The sequence below is a fragment of the Merops nubicus genome, unplaced genomic scaffold (assembly GCF_000691845.1).
Source record: "Merops nubicus isolate BGI_N331 unplaced genomic scaffold, ASM69184v1 scaffold22385, whole genome shotgun sequence".
In the NCBI taxonomy this organism is placed as follows: domain Eukaryota; kingdom Metazoa; phylum Chordata; class Aves; order Coraciiformes; family Meropidae; genus Merops; species Merops nubicus.
This window is the reverse complement of record NW_008611890.1, coordinates 267-21,837: the sequence shown is the minus strand read 5'-3', so window position 1 is coordinate 21,837 and position 21,571 is coordinate 267. Positions and strand designations below refer to the sequence as shown.

The following is a 21,571-nucleotide window of genomic DNA, read 5'->3' as shown; positions in this document are numbered from 1 at the left end:
AGCAATGCTGCCATTTCCTAGTATGGTGGTTGGATGTTCTTGCTGCACCTCCAGCCTCCCTTTATCTCCAATATTTTATGGGCAAGTCACTTCCTGACCTCTTCCGTGGCCTGGGATAGCTCTCCTGAATTCATAGTTCAGATAATGGGAAGGATGGTGATTTGTAGGAGGAAATAAGTGGGTTTTTTTTAGTGTCTGATTCAGCCTAGAACTATGCTGGAGTCCACTTAATTAAGACATGGCCAGAACGATGGGTGGCCACTTTGACACACAGATGATTGTTTTGCACGGCACTGCCAAAGGACTCTGCCTAATTATCACCTTCCCTCTTTCCCACACTTTCTTCTTCCACAGGATTTTGGCTACTTCTTCAGTAGACAAGGGGCTGGGCAGGCTGAGGAAGTGCTCAGTTCTGCAGGAGGAGATCCAGTGCCAGGAGATACCTCTGCGAGGTACAGTCCTGCTCCCCCCTCCCAAAACTCACCTTGCCATGGGCATGAGGGGTGCAGAGCCTGGGTGTTCCAGAGGGAGCTGGGCACCTTGCTGGGTCATGTGGATCAGCACTGCTTAGAGAGAAACTCAAACCCATGGCTGGGAGTGATGTGTCTGGAGGCTGCAGGACCTCTTTTGCCATGGCTTAACTCTTCACCTAAACTCTGACATATGGGACAAAGTGTTTTGTTTCTAACATTCATTACTGCTACAGTTGCTGGTAACATTAATTCTGAGTCCTCCTTCCAGGAGTGCACATGTAGCTGACCTCAGTAGTTGTAGGCTTTCTCTGTGTTTATTCTGTTTGCCCAAGGCTGAAAAGTATCGTATCCATTTCAATTCTGTTCTTCTTTTTAATCCATTCAATCATTCATCCAATTTCAGGAAAGATTAAAGGCTCCAAAAACATCCAGGATGGTGGCATAGCCATTGCCAGGAGTTCAGATTGGATCCTGGTAAGGGACTGAAGATATCCGTGGCTGGGCAGGGCAGTGTTTTTCCAAAACATTGTGTATTTTTTGCTGGGAAATGCAAATGAGCAGATGTAACAGAGGGATGAAGGCTGAGAGCTCTTGGCTGGATACTGGCTGGTTGGAAAGCCAGCTGGTGCATGGCCAGCCAGGAGAGGAAACTGAGAAGGGCCCTTCTCATGAGCTGAGGACTGCAGTGGACTTTGCACTTCACTGCAGCCACCCCTGCTCGTAGGCAGAGGGAGGGCTGGCAGAGGAGGCTGAGGAGAGCCACCGATGTGGGGGCTGACCCCTCAGTGTGCTGACCCCAGCCCCACTCCTGCCTCACCTCGGGGCTGGGGTCCTGGGCACCCTCCTGGCAGGGTCACAGCAGGGGAGCTGCTGCTTTTTACTCTCTCCAGGCTTGCGGTGCTGTGCAGGGGATGCTGAATGTTTCCCAGCTGGTACCTTCAGTCATCCTCTGCCTGTGGCTCTGCTCCTCAGTCACTGGCCTTTCCCCCCACCCCCACAGGCTTGCCTGCAGAAGAAGCACCACCGAGCCTTCGCCACCGTGGAGGACATGAGTGGAGTCTGTACCCTGCTGGGCCGTGACCTGCACAGCACAGCCTTCCTCAACCTCACCAGGATGGGTACAGAGCAGAGCCAGCACTGTGCCTCTGCAGAGGGATGGGAACAGCCTGCCTAACAGGCTCTAACTGCCCAGACCTTCTGCGTTCCTAACCAGCAAGGTCTATTGTCTACTGGGAGAGACCTAGAGCTGCATTTTAACATGTTATGGTAACATCTACAAGGTTCCAAGGTTCAGCCTTGAAGATGGCACACAACAACAGGGAAGTTCTGTTGTGGTGTCCCATGCACCCAAAAGATCCAGCTCTTCAGCCAGAAATTGAACAAGCATTGGCATTCTTAGTGGATGGATGTGACAAGCATCCACTGGGATTTTTAAAACTGTTGGGGCACTTAAGGCTGTTCCTTCCAACTTAACTGGGCTGCTGGGTATTTAATCTCGGGAGCAGAGAGCTTCTTGTTACTGCAAACAAGCTGACAAGTTTAAATTAGACACCTAGATGGTCTCCTTTCATCTTCAGTTGTCTAACTGCTGTTAACAGTCTGATCCTCAGGCCTCCTGCAAATTTGGGAACATTAGTGGAAACAGACCCTCAGTCTAAGGTGTGTTAAATTAGAGGGGCATTTTCAAAAGGTAGAACGTTGTTTTTCTTTTCTTGGTTTTTCAATTCTTTAGTTGAAACCAAATTAAATGGCATTCGAAGTAAAACCAGCAAGGACAAGGTTCCTGTCAGCAGCAGCCCTGTCAGCACAGAGGACACCAGCACTGCTTGTGGTGAGCTCTTCAGCAGCACAGGAGACAACCACATGTGCTAAGGTAAGTCCTAGGCAGGAACCAGCTTTACTTCCTTCTGCATTAGTGGAGTTTGAAGCAGCTTGCTTGCATCTGGTGGGAAAGAGCTGGGGAGGGAAAAGGTTGAGGTTTTGAAGGTTGGTTGTAATGGTAAATTTAAATCATTTTTGCAGTCATCATTAACTGAGACTCTTTTAAAATAAAACTGGTCACTACAGTGCAGACCAACATCTTCAGCTAGACCTGCTTCCAGAACGGCTTGGGGGTGCTGCAGTCAAACTTTTCATTGTTTAACAGTTCTCAAGGGACACTGGGGAATGTTAGGCTGTTCAGGTGCCCCTTCAAATGTCCTTTCATACTTAACTGCATTGACAGAGGTGGGAACAGAGATTGCTGTCGTTCTGGGTGGATCAGAGAGCACCAAGCCAGAAGATTTCCAAAATGCGAAGACCTCTGTCCTCAATATGATGAAGTCAATGTGGCAGAAATGCTCAAAGGTGTGTGAACCTCTTCAGAGTCTTGTAATCTGATAGGCAGGATGGATCAGAGCTCTAGTGAAGAATGGAAAGTCTCCTGGTTCACACAGTTATTGCTTTTTAACCTTCACAGTGATGCTAGTAGTAATTCTGCATTTTCTAATGCAGGAGCTAAATGTTACTGAGCTGGGGAGGAGAAGCTGAAGAGGGAAGTGGGAGATTTAGAAGTGGGCTTTCATGCCAGAATCATGCTTAGATATTCTATTAGGCAATAGAATACCTAAGGGCACCTTAAAACAGTACAGACAAAAATAAGGAGTAGGGCTTGTAAGACATTAAATTATTGAAATAAATCTGGGGACAAAGTGAGCCTGAGACATGTGCTCACAAAAGGTCTAGCTAGGTAGGTAAATACAGGAATTTCAGACAGAGAAATCATTGTCTTGAGCCAAAGAAAATTAAGTCAGTTCCTGGAGCTGGTCCAAAAGAGATCATGGGAATGCAAATGTGTGATGGAAGCAGAGGGACAGAGACAATCAATAGAGCTCTTACTTGCAATACATGCTTTCTGTGTCTGTGCAGGAGAGTTTGGGACTAAGCCTGGCACTCTGAGGGCCTTAGGGATGGTTTCTTAGATCTTGGCTATCTAGCTCTGGTTTTGTCATCTGCTTTCTCCAGATCAGGTTTGCTGTGGTGCAGGGTGGAGCACAGGTCCAGACAGAACTGAGCCTGCAGGAAAGCTGCCACAGACTGACTGCACTCTTCAGAGTCCGAAACATCAGGCAGCAGAGCCCAGGGACTGACATTGCAGCCACACTGCAGCATGTGCTGTGAGTTCACATGTCCCAGGAAGCTCCAGAAACACCCAAGTGATGTGCATCAATCCAGCCTCCCACACCCCACCCTGCTCTTCTTCATCTCACACTCTCCAAGCCCTCGCTTGCCCAGTGCTCCTGTTGGTGGCAGGCTCTGTCTGCTCTCCTCTTAGCAGCCAGGACCTATGAATGAGTCTGCCTGGGGAACCATCAGCTACAAGAAGTTGCCAAGAGGCAAAGTGTGAAATCCTTCCTGGCTGACACAGGGGCTGCAGAATGGAAATCCAGTCACTTGGGTCTTGCTTTAACCATGTGTTCATTTGTAGACCCAAGGCCTTTCCCATCTTTTTCCCTGATCTGCTGCATCTCTGGGAGTCATGCTTTCCCTCCTGACTCCATTTTCTTCTCAGTAGCATGACTGACAGTACTGACCCACACTATAAAAATGCCCCATATGCTGCTTGTCCACCAGCACCGTTTCTAGCTCTGCAGATGTGGCTTGGCCCATGAAACACCTCTAGGCTTCTGTTTCCACAGGGATAAAGTCTTTGAAAGCCATGACTCCAGCCAGACTCATGACAAGATAATAGTTGTCATGGCATCTGGGCAAGTGTTTCTGGAAAACCATAAACTGAGAGATGTGATGAACTCCCTGGAGAAGGCAGTGGTCAAACTCTATGCTCCCAGGGTGAGTGGAAAGCGCCATCAAAGCCCATAGGTAGGGGAGTGATGTCTCCATCCAATCTGTCTGCTCTTATGCTTTAGCACGGGGTGGAAGAATAAGTAGTCATGCCCTAGACTTGCAGAATGTCCAGTATGAGATCCCCTGGCTCCTTTTGATGCACTCAGGCCTCCATCTTCTTGATGCTAGAGAGCATCATTGAAGGAGGTTAAGGAATATATCCTAGAAACAATGATGCTTAAATTGTGTATGTCTTGTGGCTGTAGAACTTCTATTGCTTGTTTTCTGCTTGGGTTGGCTGGTTGGTTGGTTTGTTTTCACAAATAAGGGCTTTCTGTGGAATCTAGAGTCAGGGTTGCTTTACCCAGCTTTCAGAAAACTCCCTCCCTTTTCAGAGCTTTCAACTTTTTAATGGCAATTTAGGAATTTCATGGAGTTTTGGTCTGTTTGTGAAACATGTTCAATAACCCTGTGTGATGGCTTTTCTCCCTAGATTGGAGGGTTCATAAGCAACCAGTGGGTCCCAGAAGAGCTACAGAAAGTTAGGAGTGACTGGTTCATGCTGTCCACATATGAAGATTTTGACAGTTTCCTTTTGGAGTTGGAGAGAGAGACTCTGAGTGATTCAGGTAGAATTAGTCCCATTGCTGACACATCTATCTTCTCTACCCTACAGAGTGGATCTCTGATGGTAGTTTCATTGCTCAAGGAATATAAATACATCTCCAGGTTCTTACCAGTTCTTGTTGTCACTTGCCCAGCAACAGCAAAATAAATCAGTGATTTCTGTTATGCTAGTAACAGTCCTCCTCAGCCAGCCAGCCACGAGGGTGAGATCATGTTTGGTATCTGACCTGCAGCCACAACATCAGTACAGAAGTAGGTGCTCTGCAATACACACATTCCCCTCATGGTCAGTGTTTCTGTTATGGTACTTACACTTCGGGGTGTGCTCAGAGCTGTTTATTTCCATTGCCTGTAGCTGTAGATTTAAGGTGCTGTCCTGATCTCCACAGCCTTCAAAATTCACAAGTATTTCCATAGCACCTGTAATCTTGAGCCAGAGAGTAATAAACTTGTTTCCTCTTTCAGCTGAAAATATTCTAACTGCAGCACCAGAGCACAGAAATACTCTTGAGAGCAGTGATGGCAGGCTCCCTTCCTGGATAGAGGAGGACGAGGAGGAGGAGGAGGAGAATGCCAGACGTACGTGGCGAAGTATCTTTTATCAGGATCATGCTATGGACTGATGAAGTCTTGGGGGGTTGCTGTGCTGTGAGCTGCCAGACTTGGGCTGGAGCTCACACTGAAATGACAGCTGAGCAGTCTTGGCACAGTTCAGTTGCTTGTTTGAGTGAGATCACTTGTGCATTGATTGATAACACTGGATAGAGAACTTGGTCCAGACCAAGACTGCTGATTGCCTCCTCTTTATTTCTTTATTTTCCATTTCCTGGGCAGCCTCTGGAACAGAGATTGCTTTTGTTCTGGATGGATCAGGGAGCATTGAGCCAGAGGATTTTGAAAGAGCAAAAGCATTCATCCACAAGATGATGAAAACACTGTATGAGAAGTGCTTTGAGGTATTCCCCACACTCTCTCTTTAGCAAGCTAAAGAATGTGCTGTGCTTTATTCAAGCTGCCTCTTCACCAGAATATGAGACAATGGAAACATGCTTCCACAACTTCCATGTATTCGTGACATAACGTTGCTTACATCTTAGCAGTACCTTGCTAGTCTTGATCCCAGGAACACTGTAACAGGTCTGATTTGTATGCTCAGAAATCCCTACCTCTGCTACACTGCCTTGCTTGGAGCCCAGCAAGAACCATCTCTGCTCTTTTTGTAAGGTGACAGTGACTGTCTTCTGGTTTCCTGTCTCTGTTCCTATCTTGTGACATCTGTGCCCACAATTAGAGAAGTGCCCAGCAGACTGTCTCTTCAGCCATGCACCTTACTGGTCTCCTCAGCTCCAGTCATGTGTTCTGCAGGGAAGTGCTCTGCTGCTTTCTCTGCTGAGGCTCACAAGTGTCATCTACACACCAGCTTCAGGAAATCTACCTCTCACATGCTCCAAGTGTCAGTATATTTAAACTTGTTACTTGCATAGTAGAAGGAAGGAACGTTGTTACGAGTTGTGCAAATATAAAATGAAGAAAAGATCCCATGTTCCAGACATCTTCAGTAACTGGATCATCGTGGAATAGGAGTACTCCAAGGACAGAATGTGCAGCAGGGATGCCACAGGTGATACCACAGATAATCCCCTCTGCAACCTGCACGTGGACCAAACACGGCAGGAAAATGCAAGGACTTAAAAACAAATCAGTGTTTCCCAAAACCATTTCCCTATGAACTGAGAGTGCTTTTGTTTCCCTCAGCTAAAGTATGCTTGCAAAAATCTCTGTCTGTGCTAGACACATTTTAAAGCCACTTTCTCTTGAAAAATGTCTGCCTTTCTGCGGAATCTGGGTGATGTTTCCATTGGGATTTCTGGGCTAGTTGTTGTAGAGAACCTTCTTTCTCCATATCCGTGGTTGTCACAAGCAGGTACTGATCTGCTGCTTCCTTCCAGTGTGATTTTGCAGTGGTGCAGTATGGGTTTGAAATCAGAACTGAGTTGGACCTGCGAGAGAAGTGGGATCCTCGTGGCAGCCTCCAGAAGGTGCTCGACATGGTGCAGCTCTGCAACGTCACCAGAACAGCGTCCGCCATGCAGCACGTCCTGTGAGTGACAAAGAAAAGAGCACGGGAAAGGAAGGGGATGAGTTTCTGGGGCACTCCTCCTTCTACCCCAAAGAGGGAATCTTCAGCTCAAGTCTCTTTCCTCTGTCCCAAGGAGGGAAGCTTCAGCTTTCATCCCACATTCTTTGTTTGGCTGTTTTACAGGGATTCTGTTTTCACGGAAAGTCACGGGTCCCGCAGGGATGCAGCCAAGATCATGATTGTGCTCACAGATGGGGAAATACTCCTGGATGAAATGGACTTGACAACAGTAATAAATTCACCCAAAATGGCAGGAATCACACGCTATGCCATTGGGGTAAGTTGGGAATGTATTGGGATTGTATCTCCCTTCCGTTTCTTGGTAGCACCAGGGGCAGAGAAAAGGAGAATCTGATCCATGCGTGGGCCCAGCAAAAAAGGGAAGAGGTATGTGTAAAACAAGGAGGTGAAAGATGAAGCTACAGTGTGAAGCAATAGTATAAGCTATGTGGTGTCAATGATATGCCCATGTTTGTTCCTTCCTACACCTCCTACATTCGGTGCCCCGTATCCACTTACAGACCTTTCAGAACAGAACTGTGCTTTCAATAGATCAAACCATCTTGTTCTTCTTGTACAAAGTATAGAAATATCATTCTAGAATGACTGAATCTAGCAAAGTACTTAACCTTAGTCAAGTCTAGCTCCACAAAGTGTGATGTATGTTTCCTTATCCAAGTTATTCTGGAAAATATCAAAGTGATAAATAAAAAGGGGAAGGTTGTTTGACCTCCCTACCCAAGGACAAAAGAGCTGAGCTGAGGGCCTGCTGTTCATCGCTCGTTTTCGGTCGCAGTCCTGACTCAGAACCAGGCTAAGAATTTAAAGCTACCTCCTAGATGAAGTGTGTGCTTATAATCTTGAAGTTTTTCCAAACAAATCTTCGGGTATATTCTTAACTTGATCAGCAAATCAGCCTCTGTTTGTCAACAAGGCTTTGTCCTGAATCAGAAGTTTGGTTTCAGACATGCTGTAGGTCTCCTCAAATAGTCTTTTTTCTATGTCTTTTCATTCTTTTGAGACAGGAAAACCTTTAATTTTATGATGTCTTGTATCTTGTTGAGTTCCAAAATGGATTGTTTGGTACAGCAAAGGTGTATACACCAAACACAGCACCAGCCAGTTACATGGAGAGGTTTTGTAAAGGTTTGGAGTTCAGGAGACACCGAGACTGACCAACTCATTGGCTCCCAGAGCAACTGCTATTTCTGGGATTACACATAGTGGCTGAAGCTGAGGTTTTTTACCCCAAACTGTTCAATGAAGGAGGTGGGGGTAAGGAGGTTAAAGGCTGCTTCTTTTAATTACTTTGCATCTCTTCTGCAGGTGGGAGATGCCTTCAAAAAACCAAAGGCCCTAAATGAATTGCGTCTAATTGCATCTGGTCCAGATGACACTAACGTGTTTCAGGTGACCAATTATTCAGCATTAGATGGGCTGATTTCAACCTTGCAGCAGAGTATTATTGGTATAGAAGGTAAATGGCAACCTTTCCATTTCATTAGTACCTTTTGAGAAATAAGGAGAAAGTAGCTCACCCTGTTTCTGTCGCATCCTCAGGGTTGCAGGGGGATGCTCTGCAGTATGAGCTTGCACAAGCTGGTTTCAGTGTGCAAGTGGTGGATAAGGTCAGTGTTCTGTGCTTAACCCTGCTGAATGGCTCTGTGCTGTGCTGCCCCCATGCTTGTAAGGGTTCTGAAGGTCTCCCACCAGAAATTATGGTGATACAAAAGTGAGACCCATGGAGCCAAATCTGCTTTGCAACCCTCTCCTTGCCTTTAATGTCAGATAAGCAAAAATTCCACTTTTGTAGTCAGCTAGTAGTGAATTTTATTTTATAATATGATTTATCATGTGACCCTTGTTGTAAGCACTGGATCATTTCTATTCCCTGGGCAGAAGAGCTATCTCCAGCTGACAGCTTTGATTTGGCTGGCGTTCATATCTCCAGTTCACAAGCTGGGGGCTCCATCCTGTTACAAATAAAACAATTCCCCTCTTTTGGAATCCTCTGGCCTAAAACCTTGGTCCACCCAGGACAAGAATGATCTGTGTCCTTCTCGGGGTGGGGGAACAGTGGGTGCTGAGGTGGCTAAGGAACACTCAGCAGCCTTGGCTGCAAGGACAACACTGACCCAGTTTTGCAGAAAACCCTCATGTAGTGAGCTGGGAGATGTGCAGCTGCTCCTCTGATGCTGGGCAGTCACCTTGTCTATCTGGCAGGAGCTGGTACAAGCTACAGGCTCCAGGAAGAGGTGCAGGGGTGTGAGCCAGAAAACGTTGCTCCTCACTGAACTGCTCTGCAGAGTGCTAGAGGCAATTGCCCTGTGTCCATCTCCTCTAACTTGCAGTGTGTTACTTCTGCAGCAGGTCTTAATGTTTGGTGCCGTGGGGGCCTTTGACTGGTCTGGTGGAATTCTGCTGTATGATCTGGCAACCAAGACTGCTGTTTTCCTGAATGAGTCTAAACAAGAAGCCACGAAAGCAAAATACAGTTACCTAGGTAATCAGCTTACCCCTCTCTGAGATCAGATGACAACCTGACTGCAGTTTTGATTAGTTTGTGTCTAGTGCAGTGTGGTGACACTGACAGCATTTACCTGAGGGTGGCCACCTTCTGCAGCATCTGACTGGATTTTGAATATTTTCTCTAGCAGGGAGAAAGATTCTGATGAAAACATTCTCCCTCTCCTTATTTGGGGGAAGACATGACTTGTTTTCTCCTATGAGTTATGATGCCTCGTGGTATTATTCTGTTAACACATGCCATTTGATTTCACTCTGCAAGAATATTTGCAATGAAGGGCATTTTTGAGAGCTGATAAGGAGAAATATTTCAGTTGTTGTGAGTGTCTGGAGAAGAAATAGCTTGTGAATCAAAACTGTTCTTGGCGTGGTGACAAAGCAAGCCTTGCTTCTTTGCCCCAGTGCTTTGTAGCCTTATGAGCCCTGTATCTGCCAACTGTAGCCTTGGCCATAAGGTCTCACCAGGTAGTATGAGATGCTCTTGGCTGCTTGTGTCAGGATAATCCTTCTCCCATTATCTCCCTGTTACAGAAGCTCTGTTAGAGATCTCTTGGCTTTCTCTACAGAGTACAGTGCTTTCTTCACCTCTGTGCAAGGCAATAAACCTTCCAGCTTGCAGACATAATGATTAAAAAGAAAAAGTGAACTGTGACAAGTGCTAAGAAAAGTCATCAAGAGTTCAAGCATATTTTTCAGAGCAGCCATTTATTCAGTTACCCTACAAGCTGCTAAGAGAGGGAAGCCTCAGCTTTGCTGGCTTGTCTCTCAGAAAAGTTACTTGCTATTTTCTAATCAATATTTTTATGAGATGCTCTGTAATCAAAACCATGGGCTGCAACAACTAGACATGGTGCAAGCTCTTGGATCTCATTGAATATGTAGGTCTAGGTCTCCAACCAAGCTCTGTGGGCTTCTTCCTTCAGGCACAGAGCCTGGTACTGACCGTGTATGCTGCTTCTGCTTCTTGTGTCAATGCACCAGGGTACAGGGTGGCAGTGGTACACACAGAATATGGGCCCTTGTACGTGGCTGGAGCTCCACGGCACAGCATGACAGGGAAGGTGTTGGTGTTCCAGGGTGGCCAATTGAAGCAAACCCTGCAAGGAGAACAGGTACTGTGCTTTTCTTCCCCAGGGGCAGTGGGCTACATGCACCTGTTGGCTCAAACAAGGGCTGCTTTTCCTCCTCCAAGCACATTTACACCCTTCCACAAGCATCTGGTTCAGCCAGGTGTGGATTACACAGTCTATGTTCACTCCATAATGCTTTGGGAACAGCAGGAGAAATCATGATATTTGGAAAAAGACTGGGAAAAAATAAATGTAGTGTACTATATTTATATTCTGTTCTCATGGTTCATGGGGAAAGAGGTCATCAGCTGTGGTATTCTTTTTCCTCTGTCAAATTGTTGAATAATGATTTTATTACTGCTAAACTTGTTACAGGATCTGTCCCTGAGGATGGCTGTAATAAAATAAATAATAGGAAATATCCACATATAAGTAGATATGTGATGTTTTGTTCTAAAAATTGCCTTACTGCTGCAAAGGACATTAATTCTACAAAGCTATATATAGAGAATTCCAGTGAAAGAGCTGCTTGTCTTTTTCTGGAGCACAGGTTGGGTCTTATTTTGGAGCTGAGCTCTGCCCACTTGATGTGAACCACGATGGGGTGACAGATCTTCTCCTTGTTGGAGCTCCCTTGTACCACGTTGGAGGGGAAGAGGGGAGGGTTTACGTCTATCGCCTGGAGACAGAGGTAAAACACTGGCAGCGTAAACACTCCATGTTGGGGATTTTCCAACCATGCCTGAGCAGTGACAAATAAAACATTCCTCCTTTGTGCTCTCACTGAACGTGCTCTCCCTGTATGGTAGAGGACTGCTGGCTTCAGCCTGTCTTAGTCATTAGAATATAAAAGAGAAATAACTGAAGAAATAAAACCTTTCTGTGCCTAAGAGTTACCCTTATCACAGTGAGATAAAATAATGACTTTTGCCTGTACACAGGCAGCTGGCTGGTGCAGACCCTGCTCAGCCAAGCTGTGCCCTTTGCAGTGCTTGCAATAAACCTGTCCGTGGGCAGCTCTGAAAACTTTGCTTCCCAGGGCTCGTAGAAAACAGAGTGTTTTGTGGGCCTAACTACAGGGTCCGGTACACAGCATATAGGATGTCAGTTCATTGCATCATTTGGAAGGAGAAGTGAACTTCAAGAGCAGAGCAGGAGAATCCCTCTTTGCTGCAGGGCTCAGATTTGCTCAGGGCATGTCTGGGAGGGTTGGAAGCAGAAAGCAGCGCCCCGGGCAGGAGCTGGAACTGAAGTAACCTGCACCCTCTGGTGGCTTCTTTCTGCAGTAGGGCGGAGATGGGATGTTTGTGTTCTGAAACAGGCTCGATCTCAGCTCAGTCTGCTGCTGATCTAAGACAGTGCTTCAGTGTGTCCCCTTGCAGAAGGCTGTCCAGAGACACTGCTGCTCTGTGAGAATTTCCATGCTCTCCGTGTAGAAGGATCAAGATTTTGTTCCAAGAGTCACCTGATGTCTTGAACTTCTTATTATATTGTTTTAGGCTTTATTGTTCCCTTTCAGTCATTATACGCGTGCAGTAATATTACTTCATTAATTTATTTATTCTACTCATTCTTCCTTTGCTAAAAATGGATTTCCTTCTTGGATGTTTTTCAGACTGGTCCATTCTCCTTGAAAGGACACTTAGATGTGCAGGTGACCTCTCCTTTTGCAAGGTTTGGGTTTACTGTGGCCAGCATTGGAGACATCAATGGGGATGGCTATGAGGATATTGCGGTTGGAGCCCCCCTTGAAGATCAGCTTTCAAACAGTTCCTCTTTTGGCAGCATTTACATCTTTAATGGTGATAAAGACAAAATCAAGAGCTCATTTTCTCAAGTACGTGTCTGGTTGGGAACTGGCTCCAATACACCTTGAGAGGGAAAAGCTTGTGCTTTTGTAGCTAAAGGCTGGGAGGAAGGACTTCCACATCTCTTTGCACTGATAGCTGAGAAGTTTGAAGATGTTGGTTTCTGTGACTCCACAGGCTTGTGCAGCAGAGCTGCTCCTGTACTGTAGTGATTCTGCTGCCTGCTTAGGCAGAGGAGCTGGATTCAGGTGCTGCCCATAGCACCTGCAGCCTTGTGTGAGCCTTCCCTTACAGGAAGTTGAGTCACTATTTTGCATTTTTGTGTTACAAAATCATCCTCACATCAGCCTTGTGAAAAGAAGTATATTTCCTGAGGAGAGCAGTGAGATCCTGACTTACGTTTGTTGCTGTTTCCTCCCCTTTTAGAGAATTAAAGCCTCTGAAATTTCTTCAGGACTCCAGTATTTTGGACAATCCATTGCTGGTGGCTTTGATTTCACTGATGATGGTCTCCAGGACATCACAGTGGGATCACTGGAGAACGTGATCCTGCTCCGGTACAGAATAAGTGCTATTTTTTTTTAGTGTGCTGGGGAAGTGCTTCAAAGACTAATATAGAATCTGTATTCCAAGCACTCTGTCATGATTCTATTTTTAATTCAGCATCAGAGGGACATAAAAAAGTCTTTCCCAGTGCTAGAAATCATAGAAAAGGTAAAGCCTTTAGTTCCAATTGCAAGGGCTTTTACCTTTGTATGTCTAAAGTTTTGAACAAGGATGAGAGAGTGAATGTGAACTGATTAACATAGATGTAGGTCTAAGAAGACCTTGATAGCTGCAGTTCAGCATTGATATCAATAACATAGGTTGTTCAGACAGAAAAAAATAATCACTTTACAAACCATGCTCATTTTTAGTCAGACATCAGCTAGCTGAGTGACCCGTGCAGCTCACAAAGGCAGAGACGTGGCAGGCAGATTTGGTTTTGTTCTTGCATTTTGTATTCAAAAAGAAATTGTATATAGAGAATTTGAACCCCTAGAGAATGTTTGTGTCTAATGGAAACATAAACAGCATGTTTAATTCTGAAACTCCAGCCGTATTGGTGTATTTTGGCTGACAGTTCCTTTAGACTCTTGGGATTTTGTGTGTTCTGAACGTTCCCAGCAGAAACTGGAACTTCTGTAAATAGGCCAGCCTGGTCCAGGTGAAGCACCATGGAAATACTGAGCAGTTCTTATTCTTGCTGCCAGGCTGTCTTAAAATATTTTTCCTGTAATGTTTCAGTTCAAAAATTTATACTCGATTCTGCCCCTTGTTTGTTTTTCACTGACTAGCTCAAGACCAGTTCTCCACTTTCTCACCAGCATGAGATTCAACCCTGAGAGAATCCTAGTTTTTCAGAATGACAGCACTGTAACAGCAGAACTATGTTTTGATACAATCACAGCTTTACCAGTGTCTCAAGAAGGTAATAATCATATTGAAACTACAGACTTACACTGTCGACTTACACTGTCCTCAGGAACTTGGCACTGAGGACAATTTCTGGTACATCTAACAAAGAACTCTGAAAATCTTGCAGTATTTTCACAGTTATACATTCTTTACACCGTGGACTTAGATGTGAAAATGGCAAAGAGGAGAGTGCAGTTTGGAGATCAGAACACCACAACAAGTGGGAAGCTGTTGGCTGGCAAGCACGTGTGCTCTGAGCTGCAGCTTCACGTGCTGGTAGGTGACATTGGATGATCTTACTACCCAAAAAGGGCTTGAGAGGACAGGATTTTCTAACAGGATCTGCAAGATGATGACATTGTCTTGAAATGGGGTGGGGTTTTCTCAGTGTTAGACTATCTGATGAAGCTTTACAGCAGAGGCAGCAGATGTCATGTGCCATTTTGGTTTGTAATGCTATAAATTAAACTGTCACCCTTTGGTGTGTATGTAAAGTATTTCTAAGCCTAAAACTGTAGGAGAGGCACAGAGCTCCCTGAGGATTAAACCAAATGTAAGGAAACTGGTTTTCACAGCACAAAACCAAATCACTGAACACATTATTGAGGGGATGTCACAGGAGCCAAATGTATAAAATGATCAAAAAAATATTTGTCAAGCTTATGGTCCACTGATGGCTGTTAAACAGTGGCCCCAAAAAATGTCTGAGCCAGAGGGTCCTTTAAATATGCAGGATGATGGAAGCTGGAAGAGAGATGACACCTGTGAAGGCTTTTGCATGTTAATGCCCAGATATTATCTCAGCTTATTCTTCCTTTCTTGCAGCCATGCTCCTCTGACTGCTTTTCCAGTGTTTTTCTGAGAGTTAAACACGAACTCTCTAAGAGGAGTGATAGGATGGAGTTTGCTGTTCCTGTGCTGGATAGATACCAGCCATCAGAAACACATTTTCAGGTAACAAAACAAAATGCTAGCAAAGAGCTTTCTCTCTTTTCAGGATGCAAAGCTTTTACTATTAAAAATATTTTTTAAAAATAATGATTAAAAAGTGGTTCCTTAGCCTTTGCACAGCACCTTCAGCCCTCTGCTGCCTTCCTAGTCACCAATACTGTATTCTGGGTAGGCTCTAGGGCCAGGTTTTCCCCAAACAGATATCCATATCTTGTGAACTGAATCTCACCTCTAAGGTCCAACCTCAGATCTGCTAAAACTAACTTTACTTTTGATCACATTTCTCCTATGCCTCTGTATGAAAGGAGCTTAGATGCTACCTGTGAAGAAGGCAGGTGGCTTGTGTGTTCTGTGAAGTACTTTTCAGATATTGAGCTCTCTGTTATATTAAGGCTTTTATTTGAAGAATGACTTTTATAGTAACAAGTATACGATTTGCTAATGAAGTAATCTTTAAAATAATGTCTATATTTTTTAGTTTATTTTAGTTTTTTGGTTTTTTTCAAATTGATATTTAGGAGGCTGAAAACTTCTAAGAAACTTAAAGGCTGAGTTTGATATCCTGTCTCCTCTTTTGCAGTTTAGTAGCAGGATTCTACTAAAGAGCTAATCCAGCTCTTTTCCACCAGTAGTCTGAAATATAAATCACAGCTCCAGAAAAAAAAAAAAATCCATAAAGCTCTGTAAGAGGCAGCTTTTTGCTACTTAATAGGAGTCTTCACCACAATTCAATATTTAATTAGCTGTCCATAAAACACAGAGCAGAGAAGCTAGGACAACACTTAGCACTGAGCAATAATGGACAGTAATTATTGGTCACATTACTCTTAGGGCTTATGATGCTGATGGCACATTTCTTTCCTAAGAATAATTCATGAGATTTTTGAGTGTTGGTCAGCATTGCTTAGTACTTTTGCACCCAACACTTCATTATTAGTTATCATTGAACTTCTCCAGAAATATCAGCCACAGAGAGTAGATTTTTACTGGTGAATAAAACTATTGCTAAAGGAAGTAACCTCATCTCTACAAAACAGCGTGCTGATAAACTGGCACAGCATATGAATATACTTGTTACACAAGAACAGATGTCTGGGAAAGTAATTAATACTATTGCCCTGTGGCAGTCCAGGGGTAAATAACCAGCATTTCTTTAACAAGACCTTGTCCCCCATGAAGATTTCTCATGTTATTGCTAATAGACCTTCTCCTGGGAGCTGAACTACAAAAAATCATCAATTTAGGAGTGACTTAGCACTAGAGGGTCTTTTATTTCTACCTTCTCCCTGACTGAGGTAATGGAAACTTTGTTTTTCATAGAATGTTTAGGTAAAGATATTCAGAATCTGCAATCTTAATAAAATCAGGACTGTTAAAATTTTGTGATCTGTGTTTGCTTTCAGTTGCCTTACAAGAAGGACTGCAACAACAAGACCATCTGTACTGCTCATTTAACTTTGACAAGTCAGATTCAGTGAGTCACAGTTGTATTGCCCAGATTTTGCATTTAGCATTCATATAAAAGGTCATCTTTGTGCATAAGACATTTTCTTCAAATTCTCAAGACAAGATTTGCTGTCCCTCTGTTGACATTCTTTTCCATCCAATTCATCCCTCACACAATGCTGTAACTGTCTCTATGGGTGCTGCTGGGCTGTGCTAGGAAACCCCAGAGGAAAGAACAAGGTTTAAATGATTCTAGTCATCCTCAAAGCAGAATTCTGGCCTTTAATTGTGAGCTGGTGATTTGGGTGTAGGCTGATGCATAGCACCACAGCAAAGAGTTGCTCTGTTTACATAGCCTTAGACAAAACAGTAGGCACCACTTCAGTGTAAAAATGTACCCTGGAGAGCCACTGAGAAGCTAATTAAGTGGAACAATGTTTAAAGTCTACCCTGATGTAAAACAGAAATGATAAAATGTTACCTAAAGTTTGAAGATGACTGCCTTTGATATTAAGAAGGAAGCGTTTTCTTCCACGCCCTGAATATTGAATAATTAATTGGATTATTGCATTATCCTGTATGTGAAAGCTTTTGGAGGGAGTAATTACCAGAACCAGAATGCTTCAGGCCTCTAAATAACAACCCTTAGAAACTACATGCCACCCATCTCATTTTTCTGTCTGCTTCTAGAAAGGAATTAGTGGTGGGCCACACTAAAGAGGTGACCATGAATGTTTCACTAATGAACAGTGGAGACGACTCATACATGACAACTATGGTCTTGAACTACCCTAAAAACCTACATTTTAAGAAGGTGAATGTTGAGGTAAGATTGTAGAACAACTCTTCAGCTAGCAGCATACTGCTGAAAGAAAACCCAGTGCAGACTCCTATTAATTTATGACCTAAGTAAATCTTGAAGTGAGGTCCAGGGAGGGGAAGGAGCGTTTCAGTTGTTAGGACTAGAGCCTGAGTACTGCATTTATCTGATTTAAGACTCCCAAGCTTTTATTGGGCTATTTGTCCCTAATTCGTTTTATGAGAGCACACACAGACTGAGCTAAATTTCCCAGTCTGTTTTTACTCAACATTAAAGAGCATTCCTGTTCTGTTGGCAGCCATCCTCTCCTGCTGTTCACTGCGGCCAACCAATACCATTAACTTCTGTACTCTTATCCTGTAACTGCAGAATTGGGCATCCAGTATTCAAGAAAACAACTGTAAGTAGAGATCATTATGTTCACTTTTTCCTCACCTCTAAATGATACTCTGAGTAGCTGCTCTTGCCTCCTCTCTCTCTACAATTAGTCCAGAGCTGCTGTTCTTTCTAATTCAGCTGCTGGCTGGTGTGCATCTTCCCAAGGCAAGAGATAATTTTCATATTCCTGCACTTCACTTAATGTATGATTTCTGCAGAAGGGGATGATGAGCAGAAAATACGTTAGCTGTCGTGTTTTAACATGTACTCTGCTCAGTGAAAGAGTATTTACAGAGTAATCAATAGTTTATGTCTTTCTCTTTCCTCAAAATAGGCAAGATTTGCAGTGATTTGGCAATTAGATGAAAGCATGTTCCAAAATAAGCCCGTGGTCGTCGTTAATGTCACCAAGTGAGTATTGCTGGCTTCACCACAAAATGCACTGTGAACTAGAGAGAAAATACCAGAATTCCTGCTTGGTGTCCATACTATTTATCAGTCACTGGTTACACCAAACTGTACTTGTTCTTTTCAGCCTCCTAAAGCACTTTGATCCATGTGAAAAACCTGTCCTTCCCTTGTCGTAATTTTAGCTTTGCTTATACTCTATTATTTCAGTAAAAGATGGAGTACTATTTAGCATCCTCATTTAAGTGTAGTATGCATTTAAAACCTCCTGTTTGCTGAAATGGCAGCCTGGGTTCTGGCATCCCCCTTCCTTAGCAGAGAGAAGTGATGATTACAATATATAATCCAGCTCTGTTCCAGGCTTTCACTCCAAGTGATTTGGATGAAAATAGATGTTATGGGCATTTTTGTTGATGAGGGGTTTTCTGATGGGGGAAGTTAGTAGTTAGATTCCTTTCTTGTCACCTTCCACCCATTAAAATTTAAGGGGACTGACTAGCACACAGTATTTTTTAAACAGGGAGAATCTTTAAAAAGGAAATTAAAACTCATCTCCTTTGCACGTGCAGTGTAAGGCAAAGATTTCAATAGGAATTTCATGTCCAGTTTTGTGAGGGGAAGCTCTGAAGTTTGATGAATGAAAATACTACATATTCACAAATCAGTGTTGGTTTGTGGGGAAAGGTTTCAAGGCAATGGCAGCTTTCAAACTGGAGTAATAAGGGGTTACTCCAACACGTTACTGTGCCATGTCACCAAGCAGGCTGGCACCTCACTCCATGAATTACTGCCACTGTCTCCATCTCTCTGGTACAGCTGCCATTAGCAGTTCTCACACTAGAGAAATAAAGCACCAAGGCAGGCAGCTAATGTTGTTTCACCCATCCCTTTTCTTTGTTTTTTGAAGCATAAATGAAAATAGCACCATTCTGACTGAAGAACACACGCTTGATGTCAGATATGCATTCACTGCAGTCCTTACCAAGTAAGTTTTAAGAATATTCAATTATATTCCATTACTTTAATCAATTAGAGAAAATAAAAATTGAGAGGATGCCTGGTAAGATTCCAATACAATTTCCATCAATAATTCCAAGCGCTGCAGACTGTCAAGGCACTTTCTCTGGTACTAGACAGCAAAAGTAGAGTCTGGAAGACAGAACAATAAAACCATATAAAAAAGAAAGACATCTTTGTAAAAAGATGTCTTCAAGATAAGCTCAGAGATAGACCTAATTGACAGCACTGCAGCTAGAAAAATCTGGTGCTGCTACCTCTTAATTCCTTGATGCATCTGCGTCACTGGATGCACTAATTTTTAGTAACAATCTAATTCACTTTTCATTTAGTTTGATTAATCATTCTCTTCAGACCAGTGCCTTCAGTGTACCTGAATGTTAGCGAAGGACTTCTTGAAAACAAAGAATTCAGATTTAATGTAAGTATAGCTTCAGATGTAGGTAATCTGATCCATCTGAAGAACAAGAGCACTTACTACCTTCTGCATTTCCTTCTGTAGATAAACGGAGAAAATCCCGTTAATGCCACCATCAAGTTACAGATTTGGGTTCCTGTCAGGATAAGAGGTCACAACATAATCACAGTCAAAAATGCAGCAGGATCACAGGTACTTTTTCTTATTTCTTCATCATCAAATACCTCTTCACTAGCCCTTAAGAGAGGGGGGGGAAAAACCCCATATAACTGCAGATTAGAGTGCTTTTAAAACTTACACTACAGAAACTTTACATATTTACATTTTGGAGCATCATCCCAGGTACAAATTTTGCCAAACTGAACAAAAGCTCCATTTTAAAATTAAGTCAAAATTTGAGTTTTTCCCCTCTGTCCTCACTGGGCTAAAGCATTTACCTTTGTCCTCACTGTCCAGAACTGTAATTTTTTTCTTTAAAAAAATAATTTGCAAGACAGTATAGTAAGGAAGGTACTTTTAATAATCTAAGACTAAAAAGAGAAAATTTCTGTGGAATTCAAAACATTGAGCCTGAAGGAATTTTTCCTGCTTTGCAAACGTCAACTCTGTCTCTGCCCCTATCACCCCTCAAAAAAAGTACATATGGAAACATCTGAAAGCAGAAGACTTTAAGTTTTGTAGACATTTTTGATAGCATATTATAAACACTGGCAACCAAGCATAGCAATTCTTCCTTGAGCCAACATTTGAAAAGTTCATACACAAACAGAAAAGAGAAAGGTGGCATCAGTGACTTGGAGACCTTGCACTCCTTGCTCACTGGAAGAGACTGCTGTTCTGCAAAACATCATTGGCAGACTCAAAGGTCAGCACTTCTTTGTGGAACTTCACCAGCTCCTTCTTTGTTTTCCTCAGGGCAGCAGTGGATTCCTTTTTCTTGTAGCACATGTCTCTCAAAAATTTACCTGACAGGTAGTGCAGCCAGAGGACGTTGCTGTGCGGGTGATAGTCAGTCCAGCTGTTGGAGTTTGCTGCTCTCATCTCCCTGTAGATATCAAACTGGTAGTCCCCTGTGCCTTGGAACAGCTCTTCATCAGTGGACAGGTCACAGAACACAGTCAGCCCGTCCTTCTCCAGGCGCGACAGGGTGTAGTCGATGATGTTGACGTGGAACCCTGCTGTGGGGATTGTGTGGGTCTCCCCATTCAACACATACTCAAGCTCCTTGGCATCTGTTTTCTTGACCAGCACGTTCCCCCAGTGCAAGTCCCTGTGCTCGAAGTGCAGTTCTTGTTCTGCCACAGCCAGGGAAGCAGTGACCTGCTGCAAAATGCTTTTTGCCGCTGCCACTGAAGAGAACTTGTTCCTCATTTTCTCCAAGTCACTGCCTCCAAATTCAAACTCCAGAACCATGAAGAGCTGCTTGTCCCCAAAAAGGTCTGGCCGATCATTTTCTGATCCTGTTACTTTGTGGTATTTGTCCCAGGCTTCCAGGAGATACTTAGGATAGGCCCCTTGAACACAATGCACAGAGTACAGGCTGATGAACCCAACAGTCCTATTCACAGACTCCTCAGACAGAAGACTGAGTTCTTTTGAAATTATTATCTCGGGCAGAATCTCTCCAAAGCTCTTTTGAACTTCACCATTTATTCTTTCACTCCCCTCAATGGGAATTATTTTTAAGGCCACAGGCCCTCTCTCACTGTCTATCTGGAAGACCTCTCCAAATACCCCTTCTCCAATTTTCTTGCAATCTTTCATCTTATCTAAAGGAATACAATCCTCAAAAGCAATAGGCCCCTCCTGGTAGCATTCCTGAAACACCTTCTCTGCATCTGTAAGCGTTAGCTCCAGGACAGAAGAGGAATTCCAGGGAGCCAGCAGGACTATGGAGGAAACAGAACAAGCTGAGCACTGAGCCTTAGCAGACAGGTTTGCTTGGTGCTCTGAAAGCAGGGACTTCACAGAAGGGGTACCAAAGCTCCTGTTGTAGGAACTGTCTTCTGTGGTAACTTTCTTCTTCTTATGGAAGGACAGAAGTGCTCGAACTCTACCCCAGGAATAGGAGCTATTGAGGAGTGAATAGTCATTGTCTCTTACATCTGCAGACAACTCCAGAACACTCCTTTTCTTTCCTTTTTGCCTCTTCTGTGGCCTGAAAAAGGAGTTCCTGGGCTGCCGCTGTCTGTTGTTTTTGTGCCTTCCT

General features: G+C 43.7%; 2 protein-coding genes across 2 annotated transcripts in view; one reads left to right on the top strand and one right to left on the bottom strand.

Moving 5' to 3' along the window:
* The first annotated feature begins 250 nt into the window (after nucleotides 1-250).
* On the top strand, nucleotides 251-17,934 carry ITGAE (integrin, alpha E (antigen CD103, human mucosal lymphocyte antigen 1; alpha polypeptide)). Its single transcript, XM_008941384.1, has 26 exons — nucleotides 251-452; nucleotides 877-947; nucleotides 1,474-1,591; nucleotides 2,206-2,304; nucleotides 2,698-2,819; nucleotides 3,477-3,628; nucleotides 4,151-4,301; nucleotides 4,789-4,924; nucleotides 5,388-5,501; nucleotides 5,757-5,878; nucleotides 6,872-7,023; nucleotides 7,186-7,339; nucleotides 8,389-8,539; nucleotides 8,623-8,690; nucleotides 9,430-9,565; nucleotides 10,570-10,700; nucleotides 11,209-11,349; nucleotides 12,274-12,495; nucleotides 12,893-13,023; nucleotides 13,804-13,937; nucleotides 14,052-14,200; nucleotides 14,750-14,878; nucleotides 16,279-16,349; nucleotides 17,012-17,147; nucleotides 17,440-17,541; nucleotides 17,854-17,934. Exons 1-26 carry the CDS (start codon nucleotides 251-253, stop codon nucleotides 17,932-17,934), a joined length of 3,375 nt encoding a protein of 1,124 aa, XP_008939632.1.
* A 2,244-nt stretch (nucleotides 17,935-20,178) lies between these two features.
* Nucleotides 20,179-21,571, bottom strand: part of GSG2 (germ cell associated 2 (haspin)) — a 1,559-nt gene continuing 166 nt past the window's right edge. Inside the window, exon 2 of the mRNA XM_008941383.1 lies at nucleotides 20,179-21,569. Within this exon, the coding sequence (XP_008939631.1) occupies nucleotides 20,179-21,569 (1,391 nt within the window). The remainder of the gene's footprint in view (nucleotides 21,570-21,571) is intronic.

Bases quoted from the DNA above. Each gene is read 5' to 3' on its own strand.
- ITGAE (XM_008941384.1), top strand. From the start codon at position 251: ATGGGTGGCCACTTTGACACACAGATGATTGTTTTGCACGGCACTGCC. The intron at 2,820-3,476 runs GTGTGTGAACCT...TGCTTTCTCCAG, and splicing joins TGTGGCAGAAATGCTCAAAG to ATCAGGTTTGCTGTGGTGCA. The intron at 4,302-4,788 runs GTGAGTGGAAAG...TTTTCTCCCTAG, and splicing joins TCAAACTCTATGCTCCCAGG to ATTGGAGGGTTCATAAGCAA.